Genomic DNA, 20,076 nt, shown 5'->3' with positions numbered 1-20,076 from the left:
TCGAACGGGTTTAGTGTGTGAAAGTGTCTTTATTTTTAAATAATTTTAAATCAATATTTAATTTCATTTTAAGCTTTCATATGACCCCAGATGAGTTCATGTGAACTTAGAGCAGTACAGCAAATAACTAAAGAAAATACTTAAAATCTGGGCAGCAGAGAAGGTGATCATTTTGATTTGTTACCTCTTTTAGGTCAGAAACATAAAACTTTTTTTTTTCCAACTGCAATTCAACTAGATTTAATTTGTCGTGTCATTCTACAGGATTTTAAAGTGTAATGTAGCCTACTTATAATACAAAAAAGGGCATTTGTGCTTTATTCTACATACACATCCAAAGGTCATCATGCAAAATGAGTCACGTGCAAATGCTTATCTTTGTAAACCATGAGCAGGAAACTGGGAGGCCTATGTGCATTTTGCTTGGCAGTCTAATTATAGTGAATCAATATCAATGGGCTCAGTAAGTAATTAGAGTTTAATGGACGTAAGGTAACCATGGAGATCCCTTGTGAGCAGATTAATGTGTCAGCCTGTAAATGGATAACAGTTTGGAAATTCTGTATAACATTTGTTATGACTATGTCTATATTATTGTGCAGTTTCGACCATGTGTTGTTATGTTGTGTTCCGTGTAAAGTAAACGGTGAGTTCACGCAAAGGAAAAAAACACAGATTAAAAGCAACCTTATTTGGATTGGTTACTTAGCTCATAAATAAAAAACTTACTGGCAGCCAAATCATTTTCTGACTGTCTTTCTTCTTCCAAGAAATGCAGCTGGAATATCCCTCCTTTTTTGCATGACTAGCCTTTTTCTACAAATAAACATACAACTAGGGCTGAAGTCAGCAAATTTGGCAGGGGGATGTCCACTAGTTGTTCTGGGAATTATAGGAAATCACTCTGGGGGAAGACCTACACAGTCCAAAAAATAATGTGCTAGACAACATAAACTGATAAGATAAAGTATATCAGTTTCAAAATGCAATGACTTATTTGAATAGAGAACCAAGAAGTGCCAGCAACATCTGTAAATGTGCTCCCAGATCAGTTTGTATTGAACTCTACAGTGAAGCATGTTGAGTTTTAAAACATTAAAAATCAGTTCAGAATATTTGGAACAAAAGCATCATCAGGGACCATATCTTAAGGGACGAAATGTCCTTTTTATTTGGATTAGAAGTACCAACCACCATGATTTCAATGTTCTGTAATCTGGATTGTTTGATGCCATTTCATTGCACATTGGAGAAGTGATGCAAGACCATTTCCGTACAAAGCTCACCACATTTGATCAACAACTTTCATATCGAGCCCATTCCCTCTTACCATGTCTTTGAAAGCGTTCTCTATGGCACCCATCACCAAGCTCTCTGGGGAGACTTTCTTCTCGGTGAAGAAGCGTGTGGGTGGGGTGCTGGGTGAGCCCGGAGCCCCTGCTGCCCCGCGGAGAGAGGCTGCCCGGGTGAGAGCCTTCTGAGACGTGGGGGTCAGGTGGTGGTTGACTGGCTCCTCTCCCAGACACGTGGGGGGAACCAGGTTAGGAGTGCAGATGATCTCCAGAACCTCCTGGAGGTGAAGCGCGATGTGGTGATGGAGGAGACGCGACGCCGCCACGGCCACGCCAGAGCCAGCGTGGCCGTCAAACAACGCCCAGTAGTGCAAGGTAAGGTCTTCACAGCCCTCCTGAATACGGAGAGGAGAGTCAAACACAGACGTATTAATCACTTGTGTCAATATATCGATCTGAAGAATGTAAGTAGCAGAGTTTTGTATGGCCTTGCATTTACACTGATCGACAAGATAGTGACTGGAAATCTATTCATCTATATAGTTTTACTTCTTGAGGCCTCTAAAAACTAGTGGACCAATTTTGGTTTTTCAATGGCCGATTCAAATACTGATATTTAGAGAGCATATACGATGCCGATTCGACGTTGTTGTTCTTTTTGTATTTTTGCATTTGATAAAATACAACAATTTAATAAGAAAAACAAATGAGAAACAAAATTAAACCTAAAATGAACCAATGTGCTTTGTCTATTGTACTTGGCTTTCCCTGGAGTTGGCTCTGTATATATAAAAATGACCATAAGGGACTTCTGGATTTCTGTCCAGATGTATGTAATGATTAAAATATTAAAAGAATACAAGGTAGATATCTGGGTTAAAAATTCAAAAAAACTTTAACATTGCTCCACAGCAGCCACACTGACAAGCCTGCAATGTCTGCAGACATTATTGTTTTATTATGTGAATCAGCCTTGTTAGCGAAGGTACCGGATGACTAATCGGTCTACTTTAGTAGTAAACACTATTAAAAATGAAACAATCTGAGAAAGAACAACACTGAAACTGTTTGCAATTATAGGGGTCATGAGTAGATGTTGAGTGAAGAGTCACAAGCCGAAAAGGTTGTGAACCACTGGCGTGCACTGTCTCTGTGAGCAGAAGAATACAATCCTTTGTTCACTACCACGTCAGTCCACCTCCAGCCCTTCAGAGTACAGGCTGTCACAGAGACTCTCGGCCCAGGTGCTGATTCATGCAGACGTCAGTGGTGCATTCAGTGTCCAAAGTTAACAGGTGAAAGCTCCATTCTACTGACACCGCATATATAAATCCATCCTAAATCAATCCTATACTGTAGGGTGTTGAGTGGTAACGCTTTGTATCTTTATAAGCTATCGGATCAATGCTTCAATCTAACAGTTTTAATAGACCCTCAATGAGGCACTATAATACTGGACGCCGACATTGTCTCTCGTGCTGATCTACAAAGTGCCACGTTGACCACATTTAGACTAAGTGTCTTGTGATCCCGTTCGTACATCGCATCCCTTTGAGTTTGCCGCCTTCAAAAAACGTTGCTGCAACTCTATGATCTTCTACCCTTTCCGGAACCAATGGACATGCTTTTTTTTCAAAGTCTGTTGGATAGATACAATTTAGATTTCAATCAATTCGTATGAACGTACACATCAAAGATAATGAAATCACAGACATGGAACTGCTATGGCACACATTTCATCATGCCGTGACAGATACGTGAAGCGAAAGGGAGAGAGCGGGGGCTGCCTTTTTTTCTGGTCACTGAATGTAGATCATTGCTAGCACGAATCTCTGCTGCACACACCGGAGAACTGATTTTATTTATATAGTGCATGCAGATTGTACAACATGGACCCACGAGGCAAGCAGATAGCACTAGAAAGGCTCTACACAACTCATGTTGGTCTAGTATCAGTGAGTCATGGGGTGCTTCAGTGAGTTTGCTGTAGGGCTCTGGGTGGGCCTGGGGAAAGAACTGGTGGGCTGAGAGGGACATTTTTAGCATTAGTTAGAAATTGCCTTTGGAAAAATAAATCCAAAAAGATTATTTTCTACAAAGGAAGAACAAGTTGTAAGTACAGAGTCAGATGAGAAAGACAATGTGAAGATGGACGTCAATGTTTAGTGCTTTGATTTTTGTAAAAATATTTTCAGTATAGAAGTTAGAAAGTAACTGAGCCAATTTTGTCAGAAAGCAGATCATGTGTTCATATTCGAGGTGGTTGGAGAACACCGCCATACAACAAATTCATAGTGAGATACATTTTTATTTTTATACACATCTTACTGTGCTTGCGGAAGGACACAGGGTTAACTTTAAAGCCTATCTTTCCGTGTTTCTGTAAGCAAATGCACTCGCATTTTGCCTTCCTTTGTATGTGTCTGTCAGGAGATGTTAACAGGAGTGTGTGTTAAGGACGCCCCACTGTACGCCCCAGTAAACTGCTGATGGGACAGAATGAGGGGACAGTTGGTCCTGCCAGCAGGCCCCGAGGGACAGCCAAGGACTAAATCTCCTCCCCGATCGTTACCTGGATTTCACCAGTGAACAGAGTTAACATTTGATTAAAACGATAGCGTATTGCCCTTGCTTTAGGGAAATTGGCATTCGAAAATAAATAAAATGCAGCATTTAATGTTTATTGAAATCTCTTCACTCTAAAAATATAAGAAGTTGAAGAATAATTTAATATAACATGACTTGTTGAATGATTTTTTTTTTAACTGTACATTGAACTTTTTTTTTAATACAAATTTCCACTTGGCCTCACCACATTTTTCTGAACTTCAATACCTGGAATCTTGAATACTGTGACACACACACATACACATCCACACACACTTTTGTCCATCCTGTCAGTATGTGATTATTTTAAGGATGACAAATGGATAGCGGAGGGAGGCAAATAGATCTCTGTTTAAAACTCGTCCCTTCCTGTGGTCATAAAAATGTGTCTGCAGAATGTCTTTCAAGTTATAATATATGGCAGGAAAACAAAAGGGTGGACATGTTGTACTGGCACCAGATCCATCAGTTGGACTCACCAGGTATTCCCGGACTGCCAGACCGTCTCCGTTGGGCAGAGAAGACCTCCTGCGGGCCATGGAGGTCTGGTTCGGCGTGGAGCTTCCTGCTTGTCTCCTCTTAACGACCAGCACCTCACAGCAGGCCTGGTCCTCGTTCAGCGCGCTCTTCCCCGCATTAATCACCCTATAGACAGGAGAAAGGACAACAGCTGGAATTAGTTTAAACAGGACGTCTAAGATAACTGATGAGAAACATGACATAAAACTATTTTTGAATGAACCAAGTAATAATAAAATCAGATAAACGAAATTAGAAATATGACTATGAACATGAATGGCCACATACAGTACATGATGCTCTAATCATTACAATACCTCATGATAAATATAAATTAATTGTGCAAAAAATATTAGTGTGAAACGAAACTAGAAATACTATGAAAATATATACAGAATGTATGCTTTATAGATACAAATACAAATTTAAGAACATCTTTACTATATTTTGGCATATAAAACATAATAAACTCCCTGAAAAAGCCATCTTTTGTGGGTTGTCATCTTCACTCAACAAAAACTGTTTCTGAACAGCTGTCTTCAATTAAACATTGCCGAAGGTGATTGTGCCTCTCAGCAAATATATCAAAATTAACAGAGCAAAATTCTTGAATGTTGGTGGTGGAAGAAAATACACATACATATTCAACTCATTTAAGGTGGTTCAATGTTTTACTTAACATTTCAACTGAATCTGTACCCTCTAATTCATAATATTTAGGAATGTAAAACCCTTCAAAACTCAATTCCTGTGGAAGAGTTTCCCTTCACTTTTGCATATTTTCGGGCGACAAAGAAGGTGAGACTATGTGAGAGAAAGTCAGCAGGTACACAATCCTTGATTACACTTGTTTAAATTTGAGACAAGCACATAACGCAGAGGACAGATATAGACACATAAATATTGCATTATAAAACACCTGGCAGATGGTGCAGTGCACTGCTGCTGAGAGTCCATGCTGTAGTCATGGACAGGCACACACTGCTTAACAATACACCAGGCATTCTCCATTTAGTCACGCCATAGAACACTGTCTGGTACTTAGATATAGTGGCCCTATGAAAACTAGTATGTTCATACTTGAGTTTATGACAAGCTCAGGAGATTAGGTAAGCAAGGGGTATACTACACAGAGGAGCAAAATGCTAAACATACATGTGTATTTTTGGCAAAAAGTGTGTGTGTGTGTGTGTGTGTGTGTGTGTGTGTGTGTGTGTGTGTGTGTGTGTGTGTGTGTGTGTGTGTGTGTGTGTGTGTGTGTGTGTGTGTGCATGTATGTCATGTTTTACTTTGTTTACTATAAAAAGGCAACTGTCACAATAACAAATTATGATGCATGAAGACGTTGAGACTGGTAGCATGTCTCTACATATGTATGCAGAAGTGAAAATCTCAAATGACATGACATTGCATTACATTATATGGCAACATGTCTATATGAGAAGGAGTCATGGTAACCTCCCTGTGGGGGATTCTGTATAAATAATCTTAATTGGTCATGCCGAGCGGGGACCCTCTGTCTCCAGCTAAGAAAACACAGTGGGTTGTAAAAGTGACAGGACGCTGGCCGGGCAGACCTGCACTCAGTAAGATTGATATGAATTGCAGTCTTACACAATGGCCAATTCACAACTTCCCTATCCTAAATACTAATAATACTAATAACACACTTACAATAGTGGGTCAAAAAGACAGGGTTAAAGGGCTCTTAGCTACCCAACTATTTTCATGAATCAGAGATTTTTCGATTAGTCGAACAAAATCAAAAACAAAAAAAGTACGTCATCTAATTCATCCACACAAACTGTTAAATATTTGCTGCTTCCTGTTACTCAGAAAGAATAAACTGTTTTTTTTTGCTTTCGCTTTCTTATTTAGTCACAAATATTGTGAAGAAAATAACTGAGATTTGAAACCAATGTATTCAGTTTTAGTGAATACATTGGTTTCAAATGTCACACATATCTTCAGAAAATTGCAGAGATTTGAATTCAATTTATTCAGTTATTTAATACTAATTTTTCCACAGCATACCAAATGCACTTATGTAGTAACCTTCCACATAGCATTGTGTTCCAGTTGATACCAGTTCAAAACTTGAGCCTTGTGTATGGTTCAACTGTTCCGCATAAGTCTATCAAATGATGATGTGCTCTGAAAAATGGTCAACAGAAACAGTAAATATACAGTGCATTTGTTACTCCGTTATTAGGTTAAAGCATGCTAAACCAACGGTGTGTCCCTTTAAATCCTTTCCCGTCATATGATGAATTGCTGCAAACTTGATGAGCCATCATGCGTATCTGAGACTGCAGCACTGTAGGGAGAGCCATTCATTTGACCCAGGAACATCAAGATTAACAACAGTTGAGCTTTTTTTTTTCAAGCCTTTCATCTCTGATATGAGAGGAAGAGCCATCCACACCCCCCGGCCCGAGCTGTGTCCGAGAGCAGGCCTGTCATATTCATTCATCTTCTTTTGTTTTTTCACATTTGAGACAATGGCATGACCTTAATTACCATGACACAGCTGTAATCTACAGTGTGCGGTGGGTTTTTCCTTTTCAGTAACACTTGACCTGAAATGATTTGCTCCAGAGGCGTTATAAGACACCAGCAGGGCCTTTGAGAAACATTGTGATATTATACATTTGCGTAGTGTGCCATAATGACAAGACACTTTCCCACTCCGCTATATAACAAATACGATAATAACCATTTTCTTAGACTAGTTATTTTATCAGGAAAAACATTGCCGGTCATAGCTTTTTAACTGTGAGGATTTGCTGGATTTCTCTGTTGTGTAAGATTTCTGAAGCAAAAAAAAAAAAAAGATTTTGCAGATGTCATGTTTGGCTCTGGGAATATGTGATGTGCAATTTTTCAAGCTTTAACATTTGATAGAATAAATTAATGAATTCACAATTTTTCAAAGATAAATAATAGATGATCTTGTTATGGCGGTTACCATCCAGTAGCTGCACATAATACAGCTCCTTAGAACAGAATCCTTGATTTCGGTAGGATTATCGTTTGTAATCACATGCACAGTTGAACACGTACTGTATGTGTATATTCAGTATGACAGTGTTGACATAAGAATGCCTCCAGGAGGACACCATTATCTTTACAACCCTACATTACTGTTGCTTGTACATATTGCATGTGTTATCTATGTTTACCTTTTTTGCTATCTTCCTCTGTATCCTATTTTTCCTCTGAGTGTCTTATTATGGCCATTGCACTCTACCTAGCTACTGTGCTTTCTGCTGCCAAAATTCCAGTTTCCAGTAACGGATCCATTGAGGGAACGATAAAGATAGATTTTTTCTGAGATGTGATTATGGCAGTGCATCACAAGCCCCATTCTAGTGGAAACTCACAGTTACGCAATAGACGTTAAGGAAAAGCTGGCACTGAAGCGAAACAGCATTACGTTGCTTATGCCTCAGAGCGGTGTGCCTCCTTGATGTTGCAGAAACAACACGAGAGCATGTGCCGCCGTGTCATGTGATCCAGCACTGGGAAGCTTTGTATGGAGAAAGTGCTGCTCTCACATGCCTCCTCTGCACAGTGGAGTGTGTGATCTTAGCTCCTTTACAATGAGGGGGAAATATTAAAAAGGGAAAAGAGTGGACGGTATTATGATATTATATACACCTAAAAACACCGGAGTTGCAACTTTTTAAATCTGTGTTTCCCTTAATCTAGATATTAAGGCTGAGTGTGCCAACCTACAGCCTACTAGCCATAAGCCAAAACATGGACATTCCCTCTCACACATGCTGACCTACAGACAACATGTGTATACACATACACACTAAGTGCAGAGGGTGTTCTAGTGTTCAGCTTTACAGACATGCATATTGATTAAATATTGATCGCTATTGGTACTGTGTCGGAAGAGTGATTGAACGAACGATATGGTTTGTCACAACTTATTCTTCAACCTGTCAGTGGCACGGGAAGAGAGGAAATAAGTGGAGGAGGAGTAAAAGGAGCCAAGGTGAAGGCCATTTGGACTGTGTTTTCTGCTACACCATTATCGAAATGGGCTCTTATGGCTGTTAATGAACCTGTTCTTCGGGACACTTTTTAGAAAAGAATTGGCCTCGACATAATCAATCAACCAATGGACAGAAACTCTTCGTCAACTATCTTTTATGCTAATCAATTCAATTTGATCTGAAGGCTACAAAAAGTGTGGAGCCAAAAGCTCTTTTTTCAACTGTCCGTTTTATCGTCCCGTCCCTGTTCTCTCTTGCAAAAGGGACAAAAAATCGATATATTTCCCACAATGTCACCGAAACCTAAACATCACAAAGGTAGAACTAATGGCGGAGTTGTTGAATTTGCATTAGATTGCATAGCTAAAAAAGTGGCCACTGGTTGGATTCATGACTTGGTATTTTTTTGCTCTTTTTGAATGGAAATAGTCAGAGCAAGCACACCTTCATAGTAGGAGCAGTCTCCCTGTTTTGTCCTTCTACTATTGAAAACAGAGTAAAACGCTACAGTAAATGAAGCCTGTCTGCACAAGTGAAGGCCAGTGCGATGCAGAATAGAGGTTACAGAGAGAAAGTTAAGAGTGAGCAATACTCACTGATCCATTTCAAATTATCGTGCTCATCGGACCTGACAGTCTGTGCACCCACACTCAGAGACAGGGCTTCAATCATGAATCCTCCTCATAAAGCACAACTGCTCTCATTGTCTCAGCAGGGAGCAACACAATAACCCAGAATAACCCCAGCAACCTCAGAGAGGCCCCACTCACAGACAGGAAAAGAACAATACAGCAGAGTTGGGGACGTGCAGTTTACTTGCACGATCCTTCACTTTGATTAAGCATTACTACTTGCCAAGGATTTTCTAATACCAGCATGCAGACACTACGAAATAATTTCAGATCATTTGGAATGTTGAAACAAGATGATAAGAGTGCAACAAAGTTAAGCAAAGTGGAGTCAAGGGTCAACGGACTGTGAAGCCCACTGAGGTAAACGGCTATTTGTGATATTGGGCTGTATAAATAAAACTGATTTGATTTGATTTGATAGGTTTCTCAGAAAATGAGTGTAACATAATTCACACACTTTCTCAGAGATGTTCAGATTTCTCAAATTTGAACCTTCGGCTGATATGACTATGAGCGGCTATAATTGTTTGGTTCTTGGTAACTATTTACAAGTCAGAAAAGTAGTTATTAAAATAACTCAGATATGAATGCCGCATTAGGCATCTGATCAGCATGCTAGCAGGCGTAATCTTCTTGACCATTTTAATCCATCTTAATTTAGCTTGTAAACATACTAGCATTAGCACAAAACCAACAATACATCTGAGCTGAGGCTGATTCAAATGTCTACAGATGCAGTACAAGTATCTATCAGGGCTTTTCCATTAATCAGCGATATTGGAAACTGTGAACTGACCCTGTGAACCCTCCCCAGTGGATCTATGTGGGTCACTTCATCTTACATGGGTTCAGGTTTCCTCCAGTGACAGTGAGATTTCACAACCACAAAGCCATGCTGGTAGGGCCAGCTGTTGACAAATCTGTAGTATGGCTCAGTACTGGCTTACACTATGTCAAGCTGGTGCATATTAACACACACACACACCCAGCTCCTGGCATCACATCTATTTATGATCCAGTAGACTTATACTTCCCATATTAGATAAGTGGATTGTTGAATATGTTGCAGCAATTAATTTAAATTCAATTAAATGACCTTTATCAGCTTGTAGGACACTGAGGTTGCCCTCATTTACAGTGATGATGAGCAAGCTCTGTGTTCAGCTCTAGTGTTGACCATTGTGTCCTTAAATTTCCGTTTTTGACAGATTTTTTTTATTTTCTGATATACACTAAAAATTGAAGGATGATTTGTATCCTTCTACTGACCTCTCCCTTCTAATCCAGAGCTTGTGAAAAAAGAATGCATGCTGATTGTGCGCAATGATTGGGATAAATAATGAAATGCACAATTAGCAGGATGAAAGAATTCCAGATGCTCATTTCAACTTAAATTATGCGACCCACTTCAGAACATTAATGAGTGGGGTGATGGGGTGCAGAAGCAAATCTTTTGTCTCTTTCGTTTTGAGATTAAAAATTATTCATGGAAGATTAGCAAGAGGGAACTATGGAGGAGGGCGCGTCTGAGACTCCAACAAAATGTCAAATGTCTTTCTTGCATAGGAAGCAGACTCCATTGGAAATTGAATATTGCTGGGTTTTTGGACTATTGCCCGAGACAAAAACAAGACATTTCAAGACATCACCTCAAACTCTGGGAGAAGATTGTGCTGCTCATCCTTGCACTATTGTATTACATTTTATGTTTCAAACAAATAATCTGTGAATAGAAAAAAAATAATAGAAAAATTAATATAATTAATAAGCCCATTTCTCTCTCTTTGCCTGCGGACTGTTACTTTGTCCTGTTTATTTCTTGAAAACGAAGACTGCGGATCGCCTGAGGGAGTGAGAGTGAACTAGTCAGTTGTGTGTCGAAGCCCTGGCTGACTTGAAGATGAAAAGCCTTTTGCACTAATATGGCTTCATACAGCCGAACAGCTTAAGTTGAAACAGTAGATGCAAAGAGATAAGTGGAGTTTCTGCACTGAGTGTTCTTACTTAGTGTCTAACATCATCTATGTAGCCAAAAGGAAATGAGCACTTTGATCATAATGACCTCTCAGCAGCATGAACATACAGTATATAGCCTACTTGAAGAAGAGGAAAACACAATGAAGATGAATGTGTGAATCACAGTCAATATACTGACTCGTCACACTGTAGTTGGAATTATGTCAAGGACTGAACATTGACTTCTACTGTATATCTATCAATCAATCAAAATATATTTAAATAGCACCTTTCATACAAGTCATATGTAGTTCAAATTGCTTTACATTGATTGCAATATAGAAAAGAAAGCAAAAGTGGATTCGCAGAACAATACACGCTTAAAATATGGTCTATAGTCTCTCTTCCACCAGACAACTATGATTAGACACTTCTTTTGTGGAACTGCCTGAATAGAAGTCATTGTAACTCCTGGCTCCCATGCATTACACAATGCGTTATCATATTTAGTTTGAGTCAAAGGTAAATGTAAACCATATGAAAATGAAATGTAAACCGGTGTTTTGTTTGGGTAGTAGTAGTGCAGGTCTTGTTTAAGCCAAGGGAAGGAGTAGCCCAGCATGTTGCTTTTAACCAGCATGCAAATAAGTCTTCTCTTCCCTGTCCTGTTTGTTTGTCAAAATATTTCACAATCCTACATTTCTCTAGTTCTGCCAATTTTTCCACAGCCATTACTAATGAGGCCATTTATAGAAACAAAATAACAACTTGACTTTTTTTTGTTTCACAAGAGACTACAGCCAGTTCATAACAGCATTAGCAGGGAGGACACAGGAAGCCAAAATGGATTCTGCACGCCTCCAAAACATAAGATTGTGACATCAATAATAAAACAACAGATGATGCTGAGGTCTGCTTGTGATTCCAGAGCCGTTGGTCTGAGCTGTCAAGCAGGAGGAGCAGGGTGGCTCTCTGTGTCTGGCCAGGCAAACATTGAATAAGCAAATACTTCAAACCTGCTAGTCTACAAGTGAGTGACTGCTGCTGTGTGCATGCATCCAACGGGATGAGGTTAAGGTTTGACCGGCTTCACTCACGGGCAACAATGTGAAGAAAAATGGTTAGAATGTCAATGTGCACATATCCTACAACGTAGCACTGAAACAGGTGAAGTGGTCAAGTGGAGACTGTGAGAGATGTCCTTGCCTAGCCTCATTAAGCCTACAAGTGGAAATTTAAAAGAAAACTTGAGTATTTAGTGTTGAACTCATAATATCAAAACTATAGCTACAACACTTCAGTATGATATCTTGTCTTGCAATGAGTCTGCACAAATACTGACCTTTTTTTATAACCTAGCTACTTTTTGGAATGTTTCCAACAACTACTCCATCCACAACAACAGGGAATGACTACTAGGCCATATGACTATATAGAGGAGATAACAGCGACCTTATCTGCCTGGTGGAGGTATGTTTATGGTCTTGGCCTCTCCATCACACTTTCCTTGTGATGTTTACACTGTGTAATGTAGGCAAATCAGCGAAGAAATGTGAGGAGAAAGGCTGCAGCTGCTGCACGGTAGTCTATTGTTTATAATTGTTTATTATACACGTGAAGCCTTCCACACCATTGACAAAAGGGGGAAGAAAAAAATACTGGTGCTTGTTTACGCCTCGCGCTCATGCACTTCCAAAAAAAAGGATGCTGTGCCGCTACGGTGCAAAAAGAAAAGATGGATGCATGCATACAGGTTATTATCCTACTAGCCTACTTACTCTGCGTAGCCGGTGGACCACGGCAGCCGCTTGGTCTCCTTGAGGATGAGGATGGGTCTCGCGATGTGATCCGCGGAGCACTCGACTTCGTCCGGCGACAGTCCCAGGAACTCGGGTCTGCTGTACGGGTATTTGAGCGGAAGATCCGAGCCTCCAGAGTGATCCCCGTTGGAACCACCAGCCATCACGCCTCCCATAAAATTGGCCACCGCCGATTTCACCCGCGTGAGCATTGTGGTGGTGGTGCTCCTGCTGCAGCGGAGTCAATGGGTCCAGGCAATGCGAGTGTGTGAGTTCCCCGGCGCCCGAGAGGTCCACTGCTTCTCGGCGTCAAAGGAGAAGACACACTGCGGTCGTAAAAACTCATTCAGCCCCAGCCAGCCAGACAGTGCTCCCTCGGTGAAGGCGGAAATAAAAAGCAACACACACTCACACACTGAGCAGAGGCAGAGCAGGCAGGTCATGTGACGAACCGGTTGTTGCTGCCGGTGGATTTGGTCCGTCTCACTGGCATCTCAGAGAGCAGCTTAATGTCGACACCAGTGCCTGAGGTCAAAGGTGCGTAATCCCGGGGTGAGGGTTACCCTTGGCTACTCCCTGGGCAAGGTGCAGGTCAACTCAGGATGCTGTCACCAAAGGGTCCACGCATACTCTGAAAAGTTGGCACTCATCCATCCACATATGGCCTTCTTTTTTTATCACCTAGCCTACACCACATGAGAGCACATTCTAACATATAAGGCTAATCACAATTGCGGTTTATATTTAGTCGCCTATATTTATAATATCTTCTCCTGGACAGGTTGACATAAGGACATTGTTGGTTTTACTTCCTGTTTTTTTTGGAGGGGGGGGGGGGTTCCCACAAAGCACACTGCTGTCTGTGAAAATCATAATATTAACTGGAAAAATCCCCCAATTTGTTTCCTGGTATACGCTTCCCTTTGTCACAAACTGAGCTTGACTTGCTCAGACGACCATACACCATTGTCATTATATTATAGCCAATAAGGAAATGTTTCATATTTTACAAGGTCTTTGGGTTTGATATGTATAGGCTATTGCCATGTTTTAAAGCAATAGCCTCTCTGAGACCCATGTAATGCACCATATCCTGAAACATGTTATCAGTCCCAAATCTGGTTCATAAGCAATTTTCATAAAAGATTTGAAAAGTCATCAAGTATCAAACTGATAAAACAATGATGATTGTTTGTTATATGAGCTCTTGGAAAGGGGGTTTGGTGTCTTCAGGCCACAACACAGAGCAATAGTGTTACACCCAAAACGTACATTGTTAACTGTCCATTGGATTCAACCCTGATTCTTTTGAAGGTCACAACCCCTGATAACTATATCAATAATCAAATAATCAAAATGACCTTGAATTATTGTTCACGCTTCAATATAAAAATAAAAGGGAAATAGGTCACACGCCCACACAAACACACACACACACACACACTCTCTCTCTCGTGCTCTCTCTCTCTCTCACACACAAACACACACACAAACCCAAACACAGGAAGACAGTGTGAGTGCAGTCAGCTGACTTTGGCATGCTCTCAGTAGTATTGTACCTGATAAAACATCCATTGTAAATAAGAGAAGCTGACAACCAAGACTGTAACTGAAAAAGAAACCAAATAACCCTCACTTCATAACAATAACGTCAGTTATACTACAGTTTTTTTCGATTGCTAAACCACAGTGGGCACAACTGGAGCGACATGTGCAAAACTATAACAACAGTATGCAGAGCAGCAGTTCATTCGGGCCAAACTCTAGCTCGTTTTTCATTGGTTAAACACAATTTTCAAAACTCTGCACACCTATCTCATGGCTTAACCACAACCTGCACAACACTGTGGATTTCCAGCCCTTTTTTTCAAACGCTAACACACTACTGCCACAACTGTAAACCACACATTCAAAACAGAATGAATGCCTAGTGCATTTCAAACACTGCAGATTGCAATTTCAACTGAAACACTAAGAAGGTGTCTTGTTTTAGACTTGTTAGTGAACATATACTGTATATATTTTTTTTGTAAATGGACCAATGAAGACAGGTTGTTGGAGGGAGAACAGTGGCAGTGAGTGTGGATGTGTGGAGGAAGACAGAGCTGTAATGTCTGATGAAATACAGTAAGGTCTACACTGATAGACCCTGTTGTGAATCATGGTCTCTCATTGAGAGAGGCAGGGTTGAGAGTGCAACCCCATCTGTAATACGAATTTTCCAGCAAACAAACAGCTTAGAGTTGCATCCTTACAGTAAATGACAACATTACAGGATAGATTTCTGTATTACAATTATAGAATATTTACACAGATAAATACTGCATTTGGAAATGTTTTCAATAAAATATACAAAATGTGTATCTATTGAAGCAAACTTCTGATTTTCATTTATTTTTGTTTTCCTAAAAAAAACTGGTATGTTATAAAATAAACAATTTCATGTGAAAGAATGTCACCCTTTCATCAAAGAAAATATTACGTAATTTGTGTGAAATAACTCAAATTATTCAAACTGTAAAGATTAAAAGTTTGAAATTTATGTATTGGGGTTTAATGCTAGTGTTTGTACTCTGAGCATATTCTGAGTGACAGTTTGTGTTACGTATCTCAATGAGGCTGGTTCATAGTGTTTGCTGCACTGAGCCTGTTTTGCAGGTGAAGTGAACTGTTCAGCTCCAGTGACTGTTGGTAGTGCAGACTGTAGTTAGAGTTTTGCACATTGAGCTACAGTTGTGCCCACTGTGGGTTAGCGATCGAAAAAAACTGTAATAGCCAAGTGCAATAAAATACTTGAATCAAATATTTAAAAATATAAAATAAAATACATACAGTATAGATACATTGATCAAATAAATAAATACTAAAATAAATGACAATAAATAAAATCAAGAAAAAAACATACAAATATATATATTTAAATATCATTTCAGAAGAGTTCTGAGACATGGTACTGAGTGTAGCAGCCTTTATTCCCTCCAACTGAGTTCACTGTATTGTTCAAACCAACTCTGTAATGAGTTCAGCATAGAGGAAAAAACAGAGGTGTTACACAATAATTCACATTCACAAGATCTTACCGCAAATATGACACTTCTGGCAAAGTCAATATCACGTGTCACACGCTGTCGTTACTTTTGGTATTAATTTCTTTCCAAATTCTTTCTCTTTTTTTCAGTTAGTTGTGGCCTGTGAGTTGGCTTTACATCTGCCAACCCACCAGGATGTATGTGTCTAGACTTCATGAACTCACACTTAGCTGCATTTTGGAGAAGTCAACCTCCCACAATGATCTGTTATACAAAGCCACAGTTTTGCGGAAACTAGCCAACCCACAACAACATCAGAGTCACAGGCTTTTTCCTCTGCACACTGTCCGACAGTGTTAAAAGGTGGAGTTAAAAATGAGGACAGTCTGAGAACTTCTCTTAACACTCATCTTGTAAGGATAGAGGGGCTGTCACAAATTGGCACTGTTACGACGCCTCTGGGAGTCGAGTCAAATCCATTCAGTCCCAAAGGTTCCCTGGGAAATGTTGCCAGTTGGACGGAATCCGCTTCCAACAACCCCTTAAGTCAAATTTCGCTCAAGCTCAGTGAAAGTTGGCAGGCGTCAGATAGGCCTTATAAATAAAAGTGCACATGTTTAGTGTCATAAGAATGACTGATTCAAGACACTGTCTGTCGTGATGATCTTTGTAAGGCTTTACTTGACTTTCATTTATAATCTCTCCTCTTCCCCGTATCAGCCTGTTTCAATTCAGTTCTGTTCTTTCTAATACTTCTCTAGTTACACACACCTATTTGCTTAAGTCTCTTAAGTCAAGCATGGCCAGGTTAACCTGTTTCTTTGCCCAAAGGTAAAAGGTGTTAGCCCATACTGGTCCCCAACCTATCCATCTAAATCCATCCTGCATTCCAAATGACATACATTTTCTATATTCTTCAAACTGCAGCTACCCTTCAAAATTACGCAGTTTGGATACAGAATGGATATATTTGGGGCAAACTATTTTGTGATAACAATAACATCATGGCATGAACTTGACCCTTGTCATTTACCTGTCTCATCGTTTGTTGTTCTCTGCTGCTCAGTGAGAGTTCCAAGTAAATGGCTGGTAAAGGTTTTTCATTGTAGAACCCATGCTACATTTATTGTTAATGAAATTTAAAAATATTCACGCTTCATCAAAATGTACCACAGTTCTTTATAGTATATTTCGGACTGTCAGCACTGTCAGGAAAATATTGTGGTCTTGATCAAATATTTAAAAAGTAAACACTGACTCAAGCAAGCATTAAGATATGAAACCCTGATCCTGGTATCAACGTCATACGCTTTGCGCTATACCTAACCCATCCAAGCATCCAACAACCACCTCTCTATTTCTCCAACTATCTCTTCTTTTCATTTTAAAGTTTCACAAAAAATGTACCGTCCAGTATTTAACCAGAAATAACATTTCACACATCTAATGTTAAAAGGTTCCACAGGTGAAATGTCTCATAAACCATTAATGTTCATAAAGTATGGGAATTGATCACTTATGAATGCACAAATCATGCACATTCGAATATGTGAGTCTTTCCACGTGGAATTGGGCGCCATGTGTGATACACGGTGAAACGTATTTTGCATGTGCTGTTTTTGCAAGGGGCTGAAGATGATTGTTTCTGACAGTTGACAGCAGGTGGCCCTATGATGATTATATTGTAGAACCCTAATATATATTCACAGACACCACTGTAACTTTATTATCAATCTTTAGAAGTTTTCATGTCCATTAAAACTGTGAGCTTAGTCTCCGGAGTGAATTAATGAACTCCAATAAAATTGTGGAGTTGCCAAATTGGCAGACTGTAGCCAATCAATAATTCATACGGTTGCCAACAAAGAGCTCCAAGGACATCATTTCATATGTTTCATTGTAGATTTATATATAATCTGATGAGCTGACAAAACTATGTGCATGTTATCAATTACTAATTGGAAACTTGCTGATGTTAAACATATGTTAGCATTAATATCAGAATACATTTGAAGCAAGAATTAATTTGTTAATCTTGGACATTTTGTACAATGTCAAGAGCTTGTTGAGGTCCCAAAGTGGAAAACCTTTCTAGAAAATGAAGGCAGTTATAGTAGCATTTTATTGTACATAGATTTGAAAATGAGATCATAACATGTGCATCTAATGTTTGGGTGTCCACATTCCTGCATGTTTGGTGTACATGTGTGGTACTGTGGAGCCATAAGTGAGGCTACAAATGACATCGGATGAAGTCATGAAAATGAGTCATAAAAGTGTAAGACAATTCTGTAAAATAAAACGAAATCAATTCAGGGTCACCTTTCCTTTCAGAGACACATTGTGTAATAAATACCTGAAAGCTCTCAAAATATATTGTTTCATAACGATCAAAGTTTACAGTGTGAAGCCCTTGTCAGTGAACACACCTTATTATTGTGAGAGTACGCCATGATCTGTCATATAATGTTTAATGATAACTGCGAGTGGAAGGCCTCCAAGTGATCTGAAGACAATAGGAAGCACCTTAAAAATCACTACTGGTAAAATACATCATTTATCAAGAGGTTTCTAATTTTTTTTTGTCCTCCTATTGCACATCGTCACCCTCCAGCTCTGTGTCTGTTTTGGTCATCAGTCTCTGTGTGTGTGTGTGTGTGTGTGTGTGTGTGTGTGTGTGTGTGTGTGTGTGTGTGTGTGTGTGTGTGTGTGTGTGTGTGTGTGTGTGTGTGTGTGTGTGTGTGTGTGTGTGTGGTTGGGTTTGTAATCAGCGTTCCAGTCCAACCACTGATGGAAACATACTGCCGCCTACACACACACACACACACACACACACACACACACACACACACACACACTCATAGCAGAGGATCATCTGGTTGTTATGAGACAGAGACACAGTTCACCGTGTCATCATCATGTCAGCACAGCATGCATCCACTAATGTGAAATACTGACATGCTGGATACAATGCAGTGATCACACTCATAAGAGTGGTTGTTTTCAGACAATTGTAAAATGCAGAAGTACCTAAGATACTTCATCTACCCTTTTTTAAGTAGTAGTTTTAGTATTAGTACTTTGACTCTGTGACTCACTATTTTCCTATGCATTTGCACATTTTCTAAGCTTTTGTGGGCAGCATGTTGTTTTCAACTCTTACCAGCAGATGACACCAGTGTACTGACCATCTTTCAGGGTTAACCTCATATGGCCACTATTTTGTAAAAACATCTGTATGTGTGTGTGTGTGTGTGTGTGTGTGCATGTGTGCATGCGTTTGTTTGTGTGTTTGTCTGTCTGTGCGCGTGCGTTACTGCGTGTGTTTGTGTGTGTGTGCATTATCTCAGTGTATCCAACTCTCACTCAACCCCACGCGTAGTCTGTTTTTTTTGTGATGCAATGCGAGATAACATTGCACCAATCACACGAAAACAACAGGGTTCATGCTGGTGTTTAAGTGTGAATGTCTGGTGATTAATGGGTGTCAGTGGGTCCAGATTCCATTCCCATCTGGACCATCAGAGGGGTTAAACTGGGGGGTGATCAGATGCTCTGACCGTTTGTCACTTTTATTGCCGCCCTCAGTCTCGTGGTAAACAGCACCTTTCTCCTCCAAAGATAAAGATTGTGTATGCCAATTGCAAAACAGGATACATATGTTGTTGAAATCATGCACATTCATGTGTTGTTTTTTGGAGAGCGCTCTCAGCGATCACACTAGCTCAGATTCGATATCACTTCCCTGCTGCTTTTGCAATTCACACAAAAAAGAACCAATGAGACTAATGAAAGAGTCACACTTTGGCAGGCTTCATCAAGGCACAAGGTGTTTCTGTATCTTTGAAATTGATAGACATTAAAACAAAGATAGAAAGCCATCATAAGAAAACTCCTAGTGAAAGAAAAACACATTAAGTCAGTTCAATGTTTATCGAAATGACGTGCAGTGGAAGCTCATAAGAAGGTGGCGGAAAACCGTAGTTTCGCATTCAAATTGTGTGCTAAGGATTGGTGCAGTTTGCCATAACAGTCCCATGAGTGTGGGTAATAACTGAAAAAAAAAATCATCTTTTAGTGAGATTATATAATTCAAAGGTGTATTCCCATCGACCACTATTCGATTTTACCATATGACAGTCATTTCAACAAAGCTTAAAATGCATCTTGGAAGAAAAATGACTACCAGTAATGCATATTAATTTCCTTCGCACATCTAATGGATATTTTCTTGT

At 39.7% G+C, this 20,076-nt stretch overlaps 1 protein-coding gene across 1 annotated transcript in view; it reads right to left on the bottom strand.

The window, feature by feature from the left end:
* The window catches only part of ppm1h (protein phosphatase, Mg2+/Mn2+ dependent, 1H), a 32,820-nt gene extending 19,675 nt beyond the window's left edge, over positions 1–13,145 (bottom strand). The window contains exons 1-3 of the mRNA XM_080027436.1: positions 12,792–13,145; positions 4,379–4,544; positions 1,331–1,687 (exon numbers count right to left, since the gene is read on the bottom strand). Coding sequence (XP_079883562.1) covers positions 1,331–1,687; positions 4,379–4,544; positions 12,792–13,024 — 756 coding nt within the window. The 5' untranslated portion in view covers positions 13,025–13,145. The remainder of the gene's footprint in view (positions 1–1,330; positions 1,688–4,378; positions 4,545–12,791) is intronic.
* Between the last annotated feature and the right edge of the window lie 6,931 nt (positions 13,146–20,076).

This window comes from Ammodytes marinus (genome assembly GCF_949987685.1).
Source record: "Ammodytes marinus genome assembly, chromosome: 5".
NCBI classification, from domain to species: Eukaryota; Metazoa; Chordata; class Actinopteri; order Uranoscopiformes; family Ammodytidae; genus Ammodytes; species Ammodytes marinus.
This window is presented reverse-complemented; position numbering and strand designations above follow the sequence as displayed.